Genomic DNA, 19,446 nt, shown 5'->3' on the forward strand with positions numbered 1-19,446 from the left:
TTTCCTATGTGAAAGGAACTAGGGCAGAAAGAAGCTTTCTAGCAGCTGCTGCACTTCCACTTGACTTTCAGCTCCTTTACAATTCCCCCCAACCTATCCATCCATGTATATATCCCACTCTCTGTTTCAGACAATACTTCACAAACCACCCCAAATATCCAGACTCTAAGCTCTATTCTTACACTGGGCTCAAGGATTTGAAACACAGCTGCACCAGAACTGGAATCTCTACATGCTTCTCCAGAACACTCTCGGGCTAGTAAAATAACTGAGGAAAACAAGAGTTCTGGAAATGTGCCATGACCAGCACTTTTTCACTGACACAATATTTTCAAATGAAACCAACAATCCATAAAGTAAACAATACTTGGGAAAACATATTCTTGGAGCATACGACTGTGTGGCAAGACACAACTTTAACACTGTCTATAAATTTGCTGATGACATCAGGGTTGGCAGAATCTCAGGTAGTAAGGAGGCATACAAGAGAAAGAAAGATCGGCTGATTCAGTGGAGCTGCAACAACAACAACACACTAAATCTCGGCAAGACCTAGGAACTGTGTGGATTTCAGGAAGGGGAAGTTGGAAGAACACACACCAGTCCTCATTGAGGGTTCAGCAGTGGGAAGGGAGAGCAGCTTCAAGCTCCTGGGCATCTGAGGATCTATCCTGAGCCCAACATGTTGATCCAGTCAGCCCTTCCTCATTTGGAGTTTGAGGAGATTTAGTACGCCAACAGAGACTCTGTCAAATTTCTACTGATGTACCATGATTTGTTGGTATGGAGTCTCCAATGTACAAGATGTTAAGAGACTGCAGGGGCTTGTAGACTCAGCCGGTCCCGCTACGGGCATAGCCCTGCTACCATGGTGGTTCACAAGAAGGTAGAATTGATCATTAAGGACCTTCAGTTTCTGGGACATGCCTTCTTCTCATCAGTACCATCAGGGAGGAGACACAAGAGTTTAAAGACCAGCATTCAACATTTAGGAACAGTTTCTCACCATCTGCCATCAGGTTTCTAAACAGAGGAGATTCTGTAGTGTCCATGAACACTACCTTACTTTTCCTCCTTTGTGCTATTTATTTGTTTATTTGTTATTTATCTATTTATGTATGGATGCAATTAATTATATTGTAACTTTTGGTATTTTTTTCTGGCACTGTACTACTGCCACAAAACAACAAATTTCACAACATATGTCAGTGATAATAAACTTGATTCTAAATAGATTCTGAGGATTTTTTAATGCTGAGATGTCAATGAGGGAATTCATTGACTATTCTCGATTGAGTATTGTACTGTGAGAAGGGATTGTTTAATAATTTTGTTGTGCGGGGTCTTTTAGAAAGAATCTCCATAGTATATAGAAATTATTCCTGAAACTGAAGAGTAGAGCTGTTCACTCATAAACTAAGATCATAAAAATAAACAAAGGAATCTGTGATGATATAAAGAATGAACTGGTTGTGATAGATTGGGAAGTGACTTTAAAAATGATAACAATGGATAAGTAATGGCAAATATGTAAAAAAAAACAAAGGCAAAAATATTCCTTTCTGATGTTAAAACACAAAACAAAATATGACCCAGCCATGGCATACAAAAGAAGCTAGGAGTAGCATAGATACAAAAAACAGTTACATAAAATAGAAAATAGAGAGTTAGAATAAATTTGTCCTTTGCAGACTGGAGGGATGAAACTAGTTGAGAACTGCAAGAAGTATTTTGTGGTAGCAATGTGTTTACTATATATGTTAGTAACCTGGAGCAATGAACAATAGGTAGGATTTCCATTATTTGCTGATAATGTGACAATAGGGGGAAGAGCATGTTGTGATAAGGATGCTGTGATTCTGTAGTGGAATACAAATTTGTAGAGTCAAGCAACATTGGCCCAACTGATCCATGCTGACCAAGATGTAACTGGAATATTATTGTCACCTATACTGAGATACAGTGAAAAGTTTGTCTTGAAATTGATCATATGGATGAAGTCATTACACAGTGTATTGAACAAGCAAAAGCAGTAACAATGCAGGGTGAAGTGTAACAGCTACAGACAACGTGCAGTGCAGGTAAACAGTGCAGTGCAAGATCATAGCGAGGTAGGTTGTGAGGTCAAGAATCCATTTTATCATTTAGGCAACCATTTAGTAGTCTTATAATAGTGGGGTAGAAGTTGTCCTTGAGCCTGATGGTACATGGTTTCAGGCATTTGTATCCTCTGCTCTATGGGAGGAGAAAATAAAGGATGTCTGATGTGGGTATTCTACAGAAATACAGACAGGTGCCCCATCAAACTAGTTCCATTTGTCTACAGTTAGCCCATAATTTTCTAAATTATTCATATTCATATATCTGTCCAACGGTGATCTAAAAGTTGTTATTGCACCTTCCTCGATCTGTCTTTGACAGCTCATTTCACATATATACCACAATGTATAAAAGGTTGCCCTCGGGTTAGTAATTAGTCCTTCCTGTCCCACATGAAAACTATATCCTCCAATTTTTGATTCCACACCCCTGAGAAAAAGACTGAGTGCATTCACCTTATCTATCTGCATAGATATCTATATAGATAGACCTGCTGAGTGGGCAAAAGAGTGGAAAAATGAGTTAAATATGGGGTCAGAGGTTATGCCCTTTGGTGAGAATAATCAAAATTCAAGTTATTATCTAAATGGAGAGAGACCAGTGTATTATATTATGCCTAAACTGGAGAGACTACAATGAGATGAGAGAGGAGTTGGATAGGGTAGACTGGGAACACAGGCTATATGATGGGACAGTTGAGGAACTGTGGAAGACTTCCAATGAGATTTTTCACGATGTTCAACAAAAGTATATTCCAGTTAAAAGCAAGGACAGTTAGGCTGGGGCCATGGATAACAAAGGAATTAAAAGAAGGCATCAAACTAAATGCTCATGTGTACAAAGACGCCAAGAGTAGTGGGAAACCGGAAGATTGGGAAAATTTAAAAAGCAATGAGGAACCACTAAGCGAGCAATAAAGAAAGGGAAGATAGATTATGAAAATAAACTAGCACAAAGAATAAAAACGGATAGTAAACGGATATATAAAGTGGAAAAGAGTTGCTAAAGTGAACCTAGGTCCTTTGGAGGACGAAACAGAGGAACTGATATTGGGTAATGAGGAAATGACCAAGGCTTTGAATGACCATTTTGTGTTGGTCTTCACGGTGGAAGATATCAGGCAGGCTCAGTGTGGGTTCAGGAAAGGCAGGTCCTGCTTGACAAACTTACCGGAGTTCTTTGAGGATATAATGAGCACAGTGGATAGAGGAAAACATCAGTGCATTTTTTACTTTGATTTCTAGAAGGCATCCAATAAGGTGCCACATTAAAGACTTATCCATAAGAAAGAAAAGGATGCATAGATTTGGCTGGGTGATGTATTAGCATGGATGGAGCATTGGTTAACCAATAGAAAGCAGAGAGTTTGGATACATGGGTGTTTCTCTGGTTCGCAATCAGTCATGAGTGGTGCACAATAGGGGTCAGTGCTGCGCCCACAACTGTTCACAATATACACTAATGATCTGGAAGAGGACACCGGGTGTAATATATCTAAGTTGGCTGATGACAATAAATTGAGTGGAAAAGCAAATTGTGCAGATGATATGGAGAGTCTGCAGAGAGATATAGATAGGTTAAGTGAGTGGGCAAAGGTGAAGTACAATGTTGGTAAATGCGATGTCATCCACTTTGTAAGGAAAGATGGAAGATCAGATTATTGTTTAAATAGTAAAAGATTGCAGCATTCTGAAGTGCAGAGGGTCTTGTGAGTGCTTGTGCATGAATTGCAAAAGCAAGAGGAATTTTGGCTTTCATTGCTAAGGAGATTGAATTTAAGAACAGGGAAGTTATGCTGCAACTGTACAGGCTACTGGTGAGGCCACATCTGGAGAACAGCATGCAGTTCTGGTCTCCTTACTTGAGAAAGGATATACTGGCTTTGGAGGCAGTGCAGAGGAGGCTCACCAGGTTGATTCCAGAGATGAGGGGGTTAGACTATGAGAAGAGGTTGAGTCACTTGGAACTGTACTCTTGAAATTCAGAAGAATGAGAGGAGATCTTATAGCAACATAAAATTATGAAAGGGGTAGATAAGATTTTCCCACTGTTAGCCTCAAGATTCAGAGAGTAGAATTGGGATGGAAATGAGTTGGAACTGCTTTTCCTGAAGAGTGGCGAATCTGTGGAATTTTCTACCGAATGAAGCAGTGGATGCTGCCTCAGTAAATATATTTTTGCATAGTAGGGGAATTAAGGGTAATGGGGAAAAGGCAGGTAGGTGGAGATCAGCCATTATCTTATTTAACGGCGAAGTAGACTCAGCGGGCCAGACGGCCTACTCCTGTTCCTATTTCTTACGTTCTTATGAGACTGAAAAAGAGACTGAGAGTGATGAATGATCTGGTATGTGTTTCCAGTGTTTGACTTGCTCCTTTTAACTTCTGAACATTTGCAGTGTTTTGTTTTGGATGCTGGTATTTGTGGTGGGTTCCAATAACATTTGATAAGTACATAAAATGTCTTGGCTCTGCAATGGTCCCCAAATGCCTGGCATTCTTATGAATGTTTTCTGTGCATTTAACAATTGAAAAGGGCAAGTTGATTTCTGATGTTGACAATTTATAAGCACATGTCAAGATTTCCCTCTGCAGTACTAGCTGTACCAAATGGTTCCCTGGAGAAATTCACCTGTTCCCAGAAACTAGTTATCCACTTAAGCAATGGAATGTTTTTAAGCATATTGGTAACTGTTGCCATCTCTTTAGAAAGTATGATATTCTGAAGAGAATATTATAAGTTCTGAATGTACCTGCAATATATGAAACCATATAAGAGCATGCTTGGATATCTCCATGTGATCTGCACCATTCCATGTTAACATAAAACTTTACATTTTCGATTTATTGTAGCAAATCTATTTACTGAAGCTTTTCCTTTTGTATAAAACATTGCATAATTATAATTAAAACACTGAGGAGAACATTTGAAACAGTTGGCCTCATTGCATATGCACAAACATATGCTATGATGCTGTGCACAACTGCAGGTATCAAAATAAACACCATTTCCAGACTTCACAGGAAATAGGGCAGCTATTGAGGTCAGGCATCCCACATGGAATAAAAAGGATATAAACAACAGATTTTAGAGTGCTACTTAAAAGAAGAGATTTAAGAAAGACAAGAAATAAAGCATTAAAGTGCTGCAGACACCCATTGGCTTGGACAGCATCTGCAGAGAGGATGGGGACATTGGGCTGGTTTGTCTGCCCCCTTACTGCCAGCTATTGAGCTAGTCTCCAGTCTGAAGTTTGTTGATGGCCAAGCCAGCCTACTCGCTGACTAAGACTTTCTTTCTGTGGGCTGCTGGAGGTGGATTCTTCCGACCTGTCTTGGCAGCAAAAAAGCAACCTGCTAGAGGTACATGGTGGGTCATACAGCACCTGTCAGGGGAAAGGAATTGTCGCTATTTTGGGTCAAGAGTCTGCACTCGCCCCTTTACCCCCTTCCTAAATCCTCCCTCACTGCTCAATCCACTGAGTTAGTCTAACAGTTTATTTCTTATGAGCAAACACGAGGAAATCTGTGGATGCTGGAAATTCAAACAACACACACAAAATGCTGCTGGAACACAGCAGGCCAGGCAGCACCTATAGGGAGAAGCACCATCGACGTTTTGGGCCGAGACCCTTCATCAGGCCTAACTGAAAGGAGAGATTTTGAAAGTACTGGGGGGAGGGGGAAATGCGAAATGATAGGAGAAGTCTGGAGGGGGTGGGATGAAGCTAAGAGCTGGAAAGGTGATTGGCAAAAGTGATACAGAGCTGGAGAAGGGAAAGGATCATGGGACGGGAGGCCTTGGGAGAAAGAAAGGGGGAGGGGGAGCACCAGAGGGAGATGGAGAACAGGCAGGGTGATGGGCAGAGAGAGAGAAAAAAAACAAACAGCTAAATATGTCAGGGATGGGGTAAGAAGGGGAGGAGGAGCATTAACGGAAGTTAGAGAAGTCAATGTTCATGCCATCAGGTTGGAGGCTACTTAGCCGGTATATAAGGTGTTGTTCCTCCAACCTGAGTTTGGATTCATCTTGACAGTAGAGGAGGCCATGGATAGACATATCAGAATGGGAGTGGGGTGTGTAATTAAAATGTTTGGCCACTGGGAGATCCTCCTTTCTCTGGCAGATCGAGCGTAGGTGTTCAGCGGAACGGTCTCCCAGTCTGCGTCGGGTCTCACCGATATATAAAAGGCCACACTGGGAGCACCGGACGCAGTATACCACACCAGCCGACTCACAGGTGAAGTGTCGCCTCACCTGGAAGGACTGTCTGGGGCCCTGAATGGTGGTGAGGGAGGATGTGTAAGAGTAGGTGTAGCACTTGTTCAACTTACAAGTATAAGTGCCAGGAGGGAGATCGGTGGGAAGGGATGGAGTGGACAAGGAAGTTTGTTTTTTATGCTAGGTTCCAGCTTCTCCAGTCTTGTGTCTTTCCATTGGCAGGCCACCCACCAGCACCATTCAGTGATGCAGTTCTGTGGATATTGGAAGCCACTGGCTAAATGACTTATCCCAAGATCACTGGCTCATTTACGTAGCTTGAGTGTTGCTGGGCACAAAGCAGAGGAAGTGAACTTACTTAGCAGTAAGTTCCTTACTTTGAAGGTTTAATGAAGAACTTGGCTACAACATGTCAGATGATCTTGTTAGCAAGAATGTGCTTGCGACCATTTGTCATAACTTCTTCCCGTAGAAACCAAGTAACCTGAATGGAAAATATCTGCTGGAGTTGCAAAATTGGAACTGTATCGGTAAAGCAGGCTTGATGATTTGCTGCACATAGATCGCAGAGAGAATCCTCCCATAATTACTTCCCCACAGAAAGATGCAAGGATACGAATTTCCAGACTTCATGATACATGAATAAAAATGGAAACAAGAGCATTCAGAGACAATTAGAAAGAACTACATGCTGCAACTATAAAATTAACACATTGGGAAGACTGCAGATTAATACAATTGAAAGTGAAAAACCATTAGTAAAAAAAGTGGGAAACTTTTAGCCAAAGATAGCGCAAGAACCAACACACTGCAACAATTCAGCAGGTCAAGCAGCATCTATAGGAGGAAAGGAATTGTCAACAAACCGATGTAGGGTTTTGACCCAAAACACCAGCAAGTTCTTTCCCCATCCCCACCACACAGATGCTGTCGTATCTGCTGAGACCCTCCAGTATATTGGTTCCTGCTTCAGTTACCAGCATCTGCAGTGTTTTGAATTTCTCTTTGGAAAAAAGATGCTGGGCAGTGTTGAAATCATAGAAAATTTTGATAGAGCGGTAGCAATATGAAAAAAAGAGGGAAATATTAGTTAGAAGAGATGAGGTTAGAAAGATCTTTGCAAACTTAAAGTAACAAAAGTAACTTTGCTCAAAAAAATGACATAACAATCAATTTTTCCTTTGATTTCCTCCTCAGGCTTTCTCTTTATTGTTCAGTAACATTCACAACAGTGACAGTGAAAGTGCAATTACTACTGGTCAACCCTAATTACAGAACGGATGGAGATTTAGAATTGTTCAGCATGTGCGCCAGACAGGACACAAATGTGAGGATATCAAATTAACAGTGCAAGTAAAAGATTCTGGAGAAAGAGTAAAGGAAAATAATGAATAGGTTGAGCCTCGATAATGTCTTTGATGCTTGACTGCAATCTGAACTTTAGGTTTGCATTTGATTACCAATAGATCTCCTTGCCATCTATAGATAGAAGAGACCAAGCAGTTTATTTAGAAAGTTTCATTTTCACTAATGGTGCAAATATAATACAAGCTCAGTCATGTAAATGCTTAGCCTCGATCTTGTTTAATGTGAAAAGAGATACTGTTCTGTCACTTGACGTTGGCTTCTGTCCAAACTTGCTCCTGGACACTTACCTTCATTTTAAGAGACAGTCTATTGGATCCCAGTGATGGCATGGATCCAATTGCTTTCAATGCTCAATGGGTGGTCTTGTAGGGTAATGTAATTGTTGGAAGTGCACATAATTCACAACTACCAACACTGGGTTCCCTTTAAGAGGCTGATCTGATATAATGATTTAGGGTACTTTGTGTTCAGGTTTTGGAGTTCAATAAAATGCGTTAAAGCTTTTCAGAAACATAAAATGCCACACACACAGTTTTATTTGTGAAAACCTACATTGGCGACCCTAAAGCTGTAGGACGATTCTAGAGTTATTTAACATGTCAGCCAATGCAGTAACTTTGAAACTGCCAGAGTCTTGGGAGAAAAAATACCGTTGCTTGGTTTGTACAAGCCTAATTCACACTGTGAGAAATCACCACCAATGACACTAAATATTTCTATGTTGAAGCATCACTCAATAATTCCATGACCACGAGAGTGGTGAGTCTATTAGAACACCAACCAAAAAACTAATAAATTCAGCTTGCTGAATACTCATCTTTTATAGACTTCTGGACTGTCAGCTTGTGAGTATGTCAAGTAGTTGCTCTCCTTGCACCGCCTCGGTGATGCTAAGCTTTGAGAACAAATGACCGCATGCTGTCTCCTGGTGCCTAGCCCTCGAGAATGCACCTGTGATGGACTATAGTGCTGAACATCGGCACCTGAGATATGTAAAAACCATGGGTTCCAGCTGCCAGCAATGTCTACTGTTCATTATGGACACCCTTTCAGGGAGACACTTCCAGTATGACACAAGTGGTCATGTGAATGTTCACTCGGCTTTGCCTATAGGCGAGAAGGCAAAGAGTAACAAAACCTCACCGAAGGCTGCTAGTGACTGCAGGATTCAGATTTATGGGACACGACGAGTGACGCTTTGCTCCAGTGGGTAACATTACACAAAGGACTTCGCCCTGGCTGAAGTGGCTAGACTTCTGCTCTGTGCAGATTTCCTGTGTGCCCAAGGACTATTAGTCAACCTTAAAAACTGCTAGCTTGTGGATATCATGGACCCTGCTCCCTCAGTAAGTTCCCCACAACAATCCTGTTACACGCTCACACTGTGAGTTTATTGACTACTGGGCAAATCCCAAACCAAGCCCACATTCTCCATTACAATCACAAAACATGGGGTTGAGCACCACATTCCCACAACTGGCCCACCAGCCCACGTCCACTTGCAGAGACTTGATCCAGAAAAGCTGTCAAAAATGGAAAGACTTGGCATTGTATGCCAGTCGAATAGCCCCTGGGCTTTGCCCCTCCATATGGTTGATAAGTCGGATGGTGGCTGCCACCCATGTGGCGATTACTGGCACTTTGATGAGGCCGCCATTCCCTAATCGTTACCCTGCCCCACACATCCAAGACTTCTTGGCACATTTAGCTGGAAAGTTAATTTTTTCCAAAGTCAATCTAGTTAGAGGCTACCATTAGGTGCCTGTGTGATCAGAGGACTTTCCCAAAACAGCTGTGATAACCCCATTTGGCCTCTTTGAGTTTCTGTGCATGCCATTTGGGTGGAAAATTGCAGAACAGACTTTATGACAGCTGATGGACTAGGTATTAAAAGCTTAGATTTTCTTTTTGTTGACCTGGAATACATACTTCTCATTAGTGCGTCGAAATCTGAACATAAATCCCATTGGTGCGTTTGAGGCCCCTGAGCGAAAGTCTGACCATGCCAATGTGGACCTTATTGGTCCTCTTCCCCCATCCTGCGGTTTCACGCACCTACTTACCATGGTGGGTCGTACCACCCGGTGGCCAGAGGTCATCGCCTGAGCATTGACGAAGGCTGCAGATGTAGATCAGCCATTTATCAGCACCTGGGTTGCTTGGTTTGGCACCCTATCTGATATTTCCTCGGACGGTGGTCCCCAATTCATTTCAGACCTCTGGGCTGCGAATGCTTAGAGCCTCGGCAATAGGCTACATTGCCCACAGCGTATCACCCGCAGTCCAATGGCTTATGCAAACTGTTTCACTGCTTCTTAAAGGCTGCTCTGAGGACTTCCCTGATAGATGAGTGCTGGCATGATCATCTCTCGTAGGTCCTGCTGGGGCTCAGAACAGCTCAGAAAGGAGACCTGCAGTCGTTGAGTTGGTTTAAGGGCAGCCATTAAGAGGGCTAAGTGATTTTATTCCTAACACCAACACTGCCTGGTCGGCCTCTCAATAGCATTCCAGCCTCTTAAGTAAATTCAATTCCTTTACACCCATTCCTCTCTTTCCAATATTTATTTCTCTTTTCAATATTTTTATTAATTTCTACATAGAAGAATCCAGAGTTCAAGAAAATACATATTGTAAAATGAAAGAAAGATACAATAATACCAAATACTTTACCTGTATATTTGAATCACATTAACAAACTCCTTACCCTATATTCATGTAGGTTAGATTAATTCGTAAGTTGAGATTGAATAATTTTTATATATATGTAAAAAAAATCTAACCCCACTGCCAAAGCTGAAGTTGTTTGGTAAAGAAAAAAAGGAAAAAAAAAGCCTTATCAGATAGTGAAATATGCTATTAACTAGCATCCGTACTTTAAAGGGAAATCAAAGATTTTGAAAATAGTTCTTCCCCTCCAACAATACTAAATAAGGCGGTCAAGGATCAGGCTTAAAATTTACTTTAAAAAGTACAGAAAAAGTTTGGAATACTTCCTTGCAATATTTTTCAAGACTTGGGCATGTCCAAAACATATGAATGAATAAAGCTTCTCCATTTTTACACCTATCACAGTAGGGAGATATATCCAAATAAAAACAAGGTAGCTTATCCTTGGTTATATAAGCCCTATGGACTACTTTAAATTGCATTAACCAGTTTAAAAATTTCATTCCAAGTTTCTTCAGAAATTGAAGTCTGTAAACCTTGTTCCCAAAGATTTTTGATTTTGTCAAAAGAATCATTTCTCATTCCCATAAACTTATCATAAATATTGGATATTGAACCATTATACCTATTCCTACCTCCCATCACTGCATAACACAATCATGGGTTCCTTTTGACCCACATTCTGCCTAGTTTGGTTTTGTCCGCCATGATTGATGCACCATCAATAACTCTCTCTGAGACGTAAAGGCGAGATATCGGCTTTTATTGACTGGAAGAAGGAACAAGCAGTGGTTGACCACCATACTACATCCTGGAGACTGCGAGGCCCGGCTCAGGCGTCAATCGCCTTTATACCGGGGTCTGTGGGAGGAGCCACAGGAGCAGTCAGCAGGGGGCGTGTCCAGACAGGTATATGTAGTTCACCACATTCACCCCCCCCCCACTTGTTTTAAAAGAGAGTCCCCATGTGGCGAAGTTTCTTACAGGTTAAGTCTATCAGGTGGTCGAATCTGTTGCTGTGATCTACGTAGCACCGGCTGTGATTGCACAGGTGCCGGTGGTGATTGCACCAGAGACGGTGGTTGTGCTGGTTCCGGCCTGACTGGAGGTGTCAGCCCACTAGGCGTCAGTGATCCCTCATGCGTGTGCGAGGTGCCTGGTATATACGCGTATGAGACGCCCGGTATAGGAGTGTCATGAGGAGTCTGTGTAGGGCTTGGTGTGCATGGTGTCACCTCGGGTACAGGGTTCATAGTTACCGTGGAGTGTTCAGGGTAGTGATCTGCTGCTCCTGCGGCACCAAGTCGTGGACAGAGACCATGCCCTCCCGCCCATCAGGTAAGACCATGTAGGCATACTGGGGGTTCGCAAGTAGAAGGTGAACCCTCTCGACCAGCAGGGAGTATTTATTACTCCTCACATGTTTACGGAGCAGCACTGGCCCTGGGGACGTCAGCCAAGCTGGTAGGGTGGTCCCAGTGGCAGACTTCCTGGGAAAAGAGAATAGGCGCTCGTGAGGGGTGGCATTGGTGGACGTACATAACAGGGAGCGGATAGAGTGGAATGCCTCGGGGAAGACCTCCTGCCATCGAGAGACCGACAACCCTTTTGACTTAAGGGCGAAAAGTGTGGCCTTCCACACTGTGGCATCCTCCCCCTCCACCTGTCCGTTTCCCCGGGGATTATAACTCGTGGTCCTACTAGTAGCAATGCCCCTAGCCAGCAGGTACTGGCGCAGCTCATCACTCATAAAGGAGGACCCTCTATCACTGTGGATATAGCAGGGATATCCGAACAGAGTGAAGAGCTGGCGCAGGGCTTTTATGACGGACGTGGTAGTGGTGTCGGGGCAGGTGATGGCAAAGGGGAACCGCGAGTACTCATCAATAATGTTGAGAAAGTAGACATTGCGGTCGGTGGAGGGAAGGGGGCCCTTAAAGTCAACACTCAGTCGCTCAAAGGGGCGGGTGGCCTTGATAAGTTGCACCGTTTCAGGACGGCGGAAGTGCAGTTTGCTCTCAGCGCAGACTTGACAGTCCCTGGTCATCGTCCTGATGTCCTCCAGGGAGTACGGCAGGTTCCGGGCTTTCACGAAATGGTAAAATCAGGTGACCCCCAGATGGCAAAGATGTGCATGGAGGGCATATAGCTGGTCGAGCTGTGCACTAGCGCACGCTCACCGGGATAGGGCATCAGGGGGCTCATTGAGCCTTCCAGGCCGGTACAGGATATCATAGTTGTAGGTGGAGAGCTCTATTCTCCACTGCAAAATTTTATCATTTTTGATTTTGCCCCACTGTTCGTTGCTGAACATGAACGCAACCAAGCGCTGGTCGGTCAGCAAGGTGAACCTTCTGCCGGCGAGATATTGCCTCCAGTGCCTAATAGCTTTCACTATGGCCTGGGCTTCTTTCTCCACCGTGGAGTGCTGAATTTCAGAGCCTTGAAGGATACGAGAGAAGAATGCTATTGGCCTGCCTGCCTGATTGAGGGTAGCAGCAAATGCAAAATCGGAGGCGTCACTCTACTTGGAAGGGAACGGTCTCGTCCACCGTATGCATCGTTGCTTTGGCAATGTCCCCTTTAATGCAGCTGAAGGCTGGGCAGGCCTCAGCAGAGAGGGGAAAAGTGGTAGACTTGACCAGGGGGCGGGCCTTGTCTGCGTAATCGGGGACCCATTGGGCGTAATAGGAAAAGAAGCCCAGGCACCGTCTGAGGGCTTTGAGAGTGGTGGGAAGAGGGAGTTCTAACAGGGGGCACATACGGTCGGGATCAGGGCCAATGACCCCGTTTTCCACGACATACCCAAGGATAGCGAGTCAGGTGGTTCCGAACACACATTATAAGTAAGGTTCAGAGCTTCGGCCACTTGGAAAAATTGTTGGAGGTTGGCATTGTGATCCGGCCAGTCATGACCACAGATGGCGATGTTATCCAGACAGGGAAATGTGGCCTTCAGTTGGCACTGGTCCACCATCCGGTCCATTTCCCTCTGGAAGACCGAGTCACCATTTGTGACACCGAAGGGGATGCGCAGGAAGTGATAGAGCCTGCTGCCCGCCTCGAAGGCGGTGTAGGGGTGGTCCTCTGGGTGGATGGGGAGCTGGTGATAAGCGGATTTCAGATCTATTGTCGAGTACACCTTGTACTGAGCTATCTGGTTGACCATATCTGCGATGCGGGGTAGGGGTATGTGTCAAGCTGTGTGAACCTATTGATGGTTTGACTATAGTCCACAACCATCCTATTTTTCTGCCCGGTCCGAATAACAACCACCTGGGACCTCCAAGGGCTTGTGCTTGGCTAAATGATCCCCTCCCCAAGCAGCCACTGCACCTCTGACTGAATGAAGGCCCTGTCCTTCACGCTGTACCTCCTGCTTTTAGTTGCCACAGGTTTACATTCGGGGGTCAGGTTGGCGAACAGCGATGGGGGAGGGATCTTGAGGGTGGAGAGGCTGCAAGTGGTGTCGGTAGCGCAGCTGTCGGCATGGTGCTGGGCGGGACATGTGGTTCGGTGTGTGTGTGTGGTCAGTAGTGGGGTATATGGCGAAGTCCCACCAAACTGAGGATTCCTGACAGTGAGTGGTGGGAGGGGCCCGTCATATGCCATAGTCACACTTTCGAGGTGGCTCTGGAAGTCCAGCCCCAATAGCACAGGTGCGCACAGTTGAGGCATGACCAGTAGCGCAAAGTTCCGATATTCTGTGCCCTGCACAATGTCACTACACAACCCACCCGGATGTCTGTGGAATACGACCCAGAAGCCAAGGTGACTCTCTGGCTTACCAGCCGTGTCACAAGTCCGCAGCGTTGCACCGTGTCTGGGTCAATAAAACTCTCAGTGCTGCCCGTGTCAAACAGGCAGCTAGTCCTGTGCCTCTCCACCAGGATGTCCATCATTGACCTTGCGAGCTGATGTGGGGCGTTTTGGTCGAGGGTTACGGTGGCCAGAGTTGAACTGCCGTCTTGCTGCCCGGTAAGCACCAGTGGGTCGGGGCGGGGCATGTTGACGCCGACAAAGATGGCCTCCCACATCCGGGCATGCAAGATGGCGACCCCCATGCCTCGCGCGAGGCGGGCAGGCAAGATGGTGGCCCCCATGCCTCACACGCAGCGCTGCCCGACCCCGCTTGTGGTTTAGACTTACAGACCTTGGCGAAATGGCCCTTCTTCCCGCAGCTGGAGCAGGTCCCTTCTTGGGCCGGGCAGCATTTTCGGGGGTGCTTTCCGAGTCCACAGAAGTAACACTGCACAGGCTTTTGACTGGCCACAGCTGTGGTCGGGTTCGGGGAGCTCGTGGAATCGCGACTGGCAGCGGCGTTGGCAAATTCGCTAGCGGGAACCGGTGGCGGCGGGGTCTGAGATGTCCACGGGACCGGCGGGTGATTGCGCGGCTGGACAGCGTCAGCGTTGTGCGGAGCAGCCTCCAGTGGTTCGGCCGTCTCGATTGCCGAGCGTAAGGTAAGATCGGCATTTTCCAGCAGCCGCTGACGCACATACACTAACCTGATTCCTGTAACAAAGGCGTCTTGTACCAAGAGTTCCGCATGCTGTTCCGCCGTGAGAGTTTTGCAGTCACAAGTTCGTACGAGTGTCTGTAGGGCTCGGAGCAACTGGGCGCTCAATTCTCCAGGCCGCTGTCATCATGTAGCTAAGCGATGTCTTGTGTAGACGGTGTTCACCAGCCACAGGTACTGTCTTTTGAGGGCATCCAGTGCCCCTTCGTAGGTCAACAGGCCCCTGATAAGTGAGTAAACTTTTGGGGTGACCCTCGAGATGAGAATTCAGTGCATAACAGCGGGTTCATTTGCACTAACCTCCTCCAAGTATGATTGGAAGCATGCAAGCCAGAGTTCAAAGGCAAGAGCTGCTTCGGGGTCTTGGGGGTCCAAATCCAATCTTTCCAGATGTAAAACTTTTTCCATGTTTTAAAACTTCCAGTCAATAAAATTGATGCACCATTAATAAGTCTCTCTGATACATGAAGGTGAGATATCGGCTTTTATTGACTGGAAGAAGGAACAAGCAGTGGTTGACTACCATACTACATCCTGGAGACTGAGAGGCCGGGCTCAGGCCTCAATTGCCTTTATACCGGGGTCTGTGGGAGGAGCCACAGGAGCAGTCAGCAGAGGGGCGTGTCCAGACAGGTATATGTAGTTCACCACAATGATGCACAGCACCATCCACTTAAGCCCCCTTACAAAGGCCCGTTCTGCATTTTGGAATGGAGAGAAAAGTCTTTTATCAGAAGTAAGAGGGGTAAACCTGAACGTGTTTCAGTAGATCGCTTTAAACTGATCCACCAAGATTTCGAGGATTCCACCACCATGCCTCTGCCATTACGACATAACCATGAACATGTCAAAAGATCTCAGGACAAGCCAGAGACACCTACTGTTTCTTCACCTTTGGAACATAGGACCCAAGCTGGGCGGCTCGTCCAAAACCCAGACAGGCTCTCAATGCCAGTTTTAGTGAATTCTTGGTGGGGGGGCAGGGGTGGGGGGCAGGTGCGGGGGCTGTATTGGGTAATGTAATTGGTGGAAATACACCTAATTCACAAACACTGACATTGAGTTAGGATTCACTTTAAGATCCTGGTCTGATATGATATCCTAATTATGTAAATGACGGTTAGCCCACTTTGTGTTAAGGTTTCAGAGTTCAATAAAATGTGTTATGGGGTTTTTCTTAAAGATAAAACCCCTCACATGGTTGTACTTACAATAAACTATAATCTACAGATGTGAAAGAGGTGAGAGAGATAACATCTGAAATCTCACCTTGTTGCATCTTTATTGACCCTGACTGCTGTTTCGAGCAGGAAAGTCGCCAACTCTTCCCCTCCCAATTTCCAGGTTAAAGGTTTACCATTAGGCACAAGTGGCATAGACATATGTAGAGAGGATGCCACTGGTTCAGGACCAACCTGCCCTATTGGCTTCAATTGGAAAGAACTAGTAATTCTGATACATCAGTTTAACTGGCACTCCAGTTGGTTCCAGCAGGTCTGAAAAATTTCCCCAATTTTTAATAGAGAATATGCAAGTAAAATTATTGATTTATTCATTATCATTGTATTCCAGAGCTTTGCCCTCGTAAGCACACATCACAAAATGGCACAGAGAATTCCTAACTGTGCAATCGCTTGCTGAGAACATCAAATAAGTGCTCTGTTAGGAATTCTCTGATGTGCATAGATATATGTGAGATTCTCCACTGCCAACAGATATTTGCAAAAAGAAAATTACCCTCACCTTGTTGAAGCATGGAGGTAAATACATTGACTTTATTCCACCACGGAGGTTAGTGCAACGCTATTACAGCTCGGGACATCGGAGCTCTGAGTTCAATTCCAATGCCACCTGGAAGGAGTTTGTATGTTCCTCCCCATGAATGTGTGGGTTTTCTCCAGATATTCTGGTATCCTCCCACATCCCAAAGACAGACCGGTTAGTAGGTTAGTTGGTCATTAAATAGGTGGGTTGCTGGGCAGTGCAGCTCATTGTGTTGGAAGGGCCTGTTCTGTGCATATCCCTAAACAGAAAATGCAAAAAACTCATCTTAGACAAATTAATTTTATTTTGTTCTACAAGAATATGTTTTATAACACTACTCATCTTGATCAGACAAGCAGAATTTATATAGTAACTACCAAATAAAAAGTTAAGGAAAAACTTTTTTTAAAGTAGCAGGATATAATAATATTCTATTCACTGCTACTATTAATAATAAACTAATTCTTACCTCATTATTTTGCTTCAAATATGATGTATTTTTTAAAATTAAACAATTCATGAATGGAGTTAGCACAAATACTACTATGTATTTAGTAAAACTGTTTAGAGATTTTTGTAATTATATTGTTCAGGAGAAACAGTTGCAAAATAATTACTATATTAGTAGTGGTCATTGCCATAATTTCATTACGGCACTTTCCAATCTCTCTAGGAACATATTTAAGATTCAAAAGCATAGTGCATTATTTGGAATTGTAGTCATTTTCTCTTGCTAATAGTGGCACTTGAAATAAAATTATATGGTAAACCTATGTTCAAATAGGCCAAGAAGAAGAAGACAAGCCCATCCTAGAATCAATCCAACGTTCTGAAAGGTGAACATCAACCAGGGTTGTGTTGTTTTTACATGTGCCATCTCAGGAAGCTGTGATAAGGGAAACAGAATATGGTTAATCTTTATTTACCATCATAATGATGATGCAAAATTTTCCTGTGCATTCAAAAGAAAATAGTGCAGGCTTGAAATAGAGGGAAAAACAGAAAATGATGGATATACTCAGCAGGTCAGACAAAATCTGTAGAAGGAGAAATGGAATTAACTTGAACCAGAAATATTGTCAGTTTTACTTTCCCCATTTTCATTTCCTTCTCTCACCTAAATCTTCTACCTGCCCATCACCTCCCTCTGTTGCTCTCCCTTCCCTTTCTTCCATGGTCTTCTGTCCTCTCCTATCAGATCCCCCCTACTCCATCCTTTTATCTCTTTCACCAATTGACTTCCCAACTCTTTATTTCACCCCTCCCCCTCTCCCGGTATCACCTATCACCTACTACCTTGTAAACACAAAGCACACTGCAGATGCTGTGGTCAAATCAAGACGTACAAACAAGCTGGATGAACTCAGCAGGTCGGGCAGCATCCGTTGACTGCTTGTTTCAACGGATGCTGCCCGACCTGCTGAGTTCATCCAGCTTGTTTGTACGTCTTGACCTACTACCTTGTAATTCTATCCCCCTTCCCCCACCTTCATCTCTGTTTTCCAGTCCTGATGAAAGGTCTCGACCTAAAACGTCAACTGTTTACTCTTTTCTGTAGATGATTTCCTCCACCATTTTGTGTGTATAACTTTGATCTCCAACATCCACAGATCTTCTCTTCCTTGTGATATCACCAACTCAGCCAGGAAGACAATGAGACAAACGACTCTCTTGCAGTCTAATCAATCCAGAATTGGTTTACTGCCTCCCAATAGACAGTGTAAACATATTTTCCATTATAATAGTGTAGATCATTTAACAATTCAACAAGTATTTCATAGCAATAGCATTTTAAAAACAATCTCTTTTCTTCATAAATACTCTTACACATTCCTATACATCCTAACTTAATTTTTCCCCAAATTCATTTGTTAAGAAGGCATCAATCGTAATTGTGTAGCATCAGAAATTTTAGAAAAGCCCAAGAGTAGTCGTCTCTAGTAGAATATATTAAATTATTTTCTACATGGATTATATATATGACTGTTACATAAGCAAAGCAACAACAAAGCATGCTACGTTGGTGCTGGAATGTGTGGCTAACACTTGTGAGCTGACCCCAGCACGTTCCTGTTGGTTATTAATACATGTAATGCCCTGGCTCATATTTTTACTGTTATGCTGTACGTATTTCATTTTCTGCTATTCTGTGCAAGCTGCATGCTGTCAGCTTGTGTTTGGGCTATTGTTGAAGATAAGAGGTGAGGAGAAATGTCTGCTATATAATTAGTATGGTCAAATTGAAGGGCAGGTTTCTCTGATGAGGGACACTAAGGTTTGGCTTGTTGTTTTTCGTGTGGTTTGAGAGAGAAGATGCCAGAGAGAGGTGGTTGTAGGATTAAACCTGGAGCAGGACAATGATTCACCAAAACTCTTGCTGAGATTGATTGAGGATTGGGGACTTGGGGAAACTGTGAGCTCTAACTTGTGCACCTTAGACTGTTTCATTAAAATGGGCCCTTTTCTTTTTTTGTTCTTTTCTTTACTAACCCTTTAGTCAAATGAAGAATTATAAAGCTAAGTATTTTAATTGTGTGAGGTGTGCTGTCTGTTATTTTGTAGTACTCATTTGTAACAGGGTAATAAATTACCCAGTATCCACACAAACAGGGGGTTTGGAGTTGGCTTGCGCCTCAATCTCACATATTTGGCGGGGCCAGAGATCGACTTCCCTATACTTACACAGCTGAGGAAACCAAGGTGTTTCATACAAGCCACACATTCCAAAAGACCTTCTAGTTATTGCAGATGCTGGATCCTGAGACTCTTCAGCCCTAATTGCACTGCTGGCCCACTTTACTTTGTTG

General features: G+C 44.0%; 1 protein-coding gene across 1 annotated transcript in view; it reads right to left on the reverse strand.

Annotated features, from left to right (window-relative positions):
- Window positions 1–17,386: 17,386 nt before the first annotated feature.
- The window catches only part of LOC132395150 (zinc transporter ZIP12-like), a 70,662-nt gene continuing 68,602 nt past the window's right edge, over window positions 17,387–19,446 (reverse strand). Inside the window, exon 12 of the mRNA XM_059971449.1 lies at window positions 17,387–17,525. Coding sequence (XP_059827432.1) covers window positions 17,397–17,525 — 129 coding nt within the window. The 3' untranslated portion in view covers window positions 17,387–17,396. The remainder of the gene's footprint in view (window positions 17,526–19,446) is intronic.

This window comes from Hypanus sabinus, chromosome 6 (genome assembly GCF_030144855.1).
Source record: "Hypanus sabinus isolate sHypSab1 chromosome 6, sHypSab1.hap1, whole genome shotgun sequence".
NCBI classification, from domain to species: Eukaryota; Metazoa; Chordata; class Chondrichthyes; order Myliobatiformes; family Dasyatidae; genus Hypanus; species Hypanus sabinus.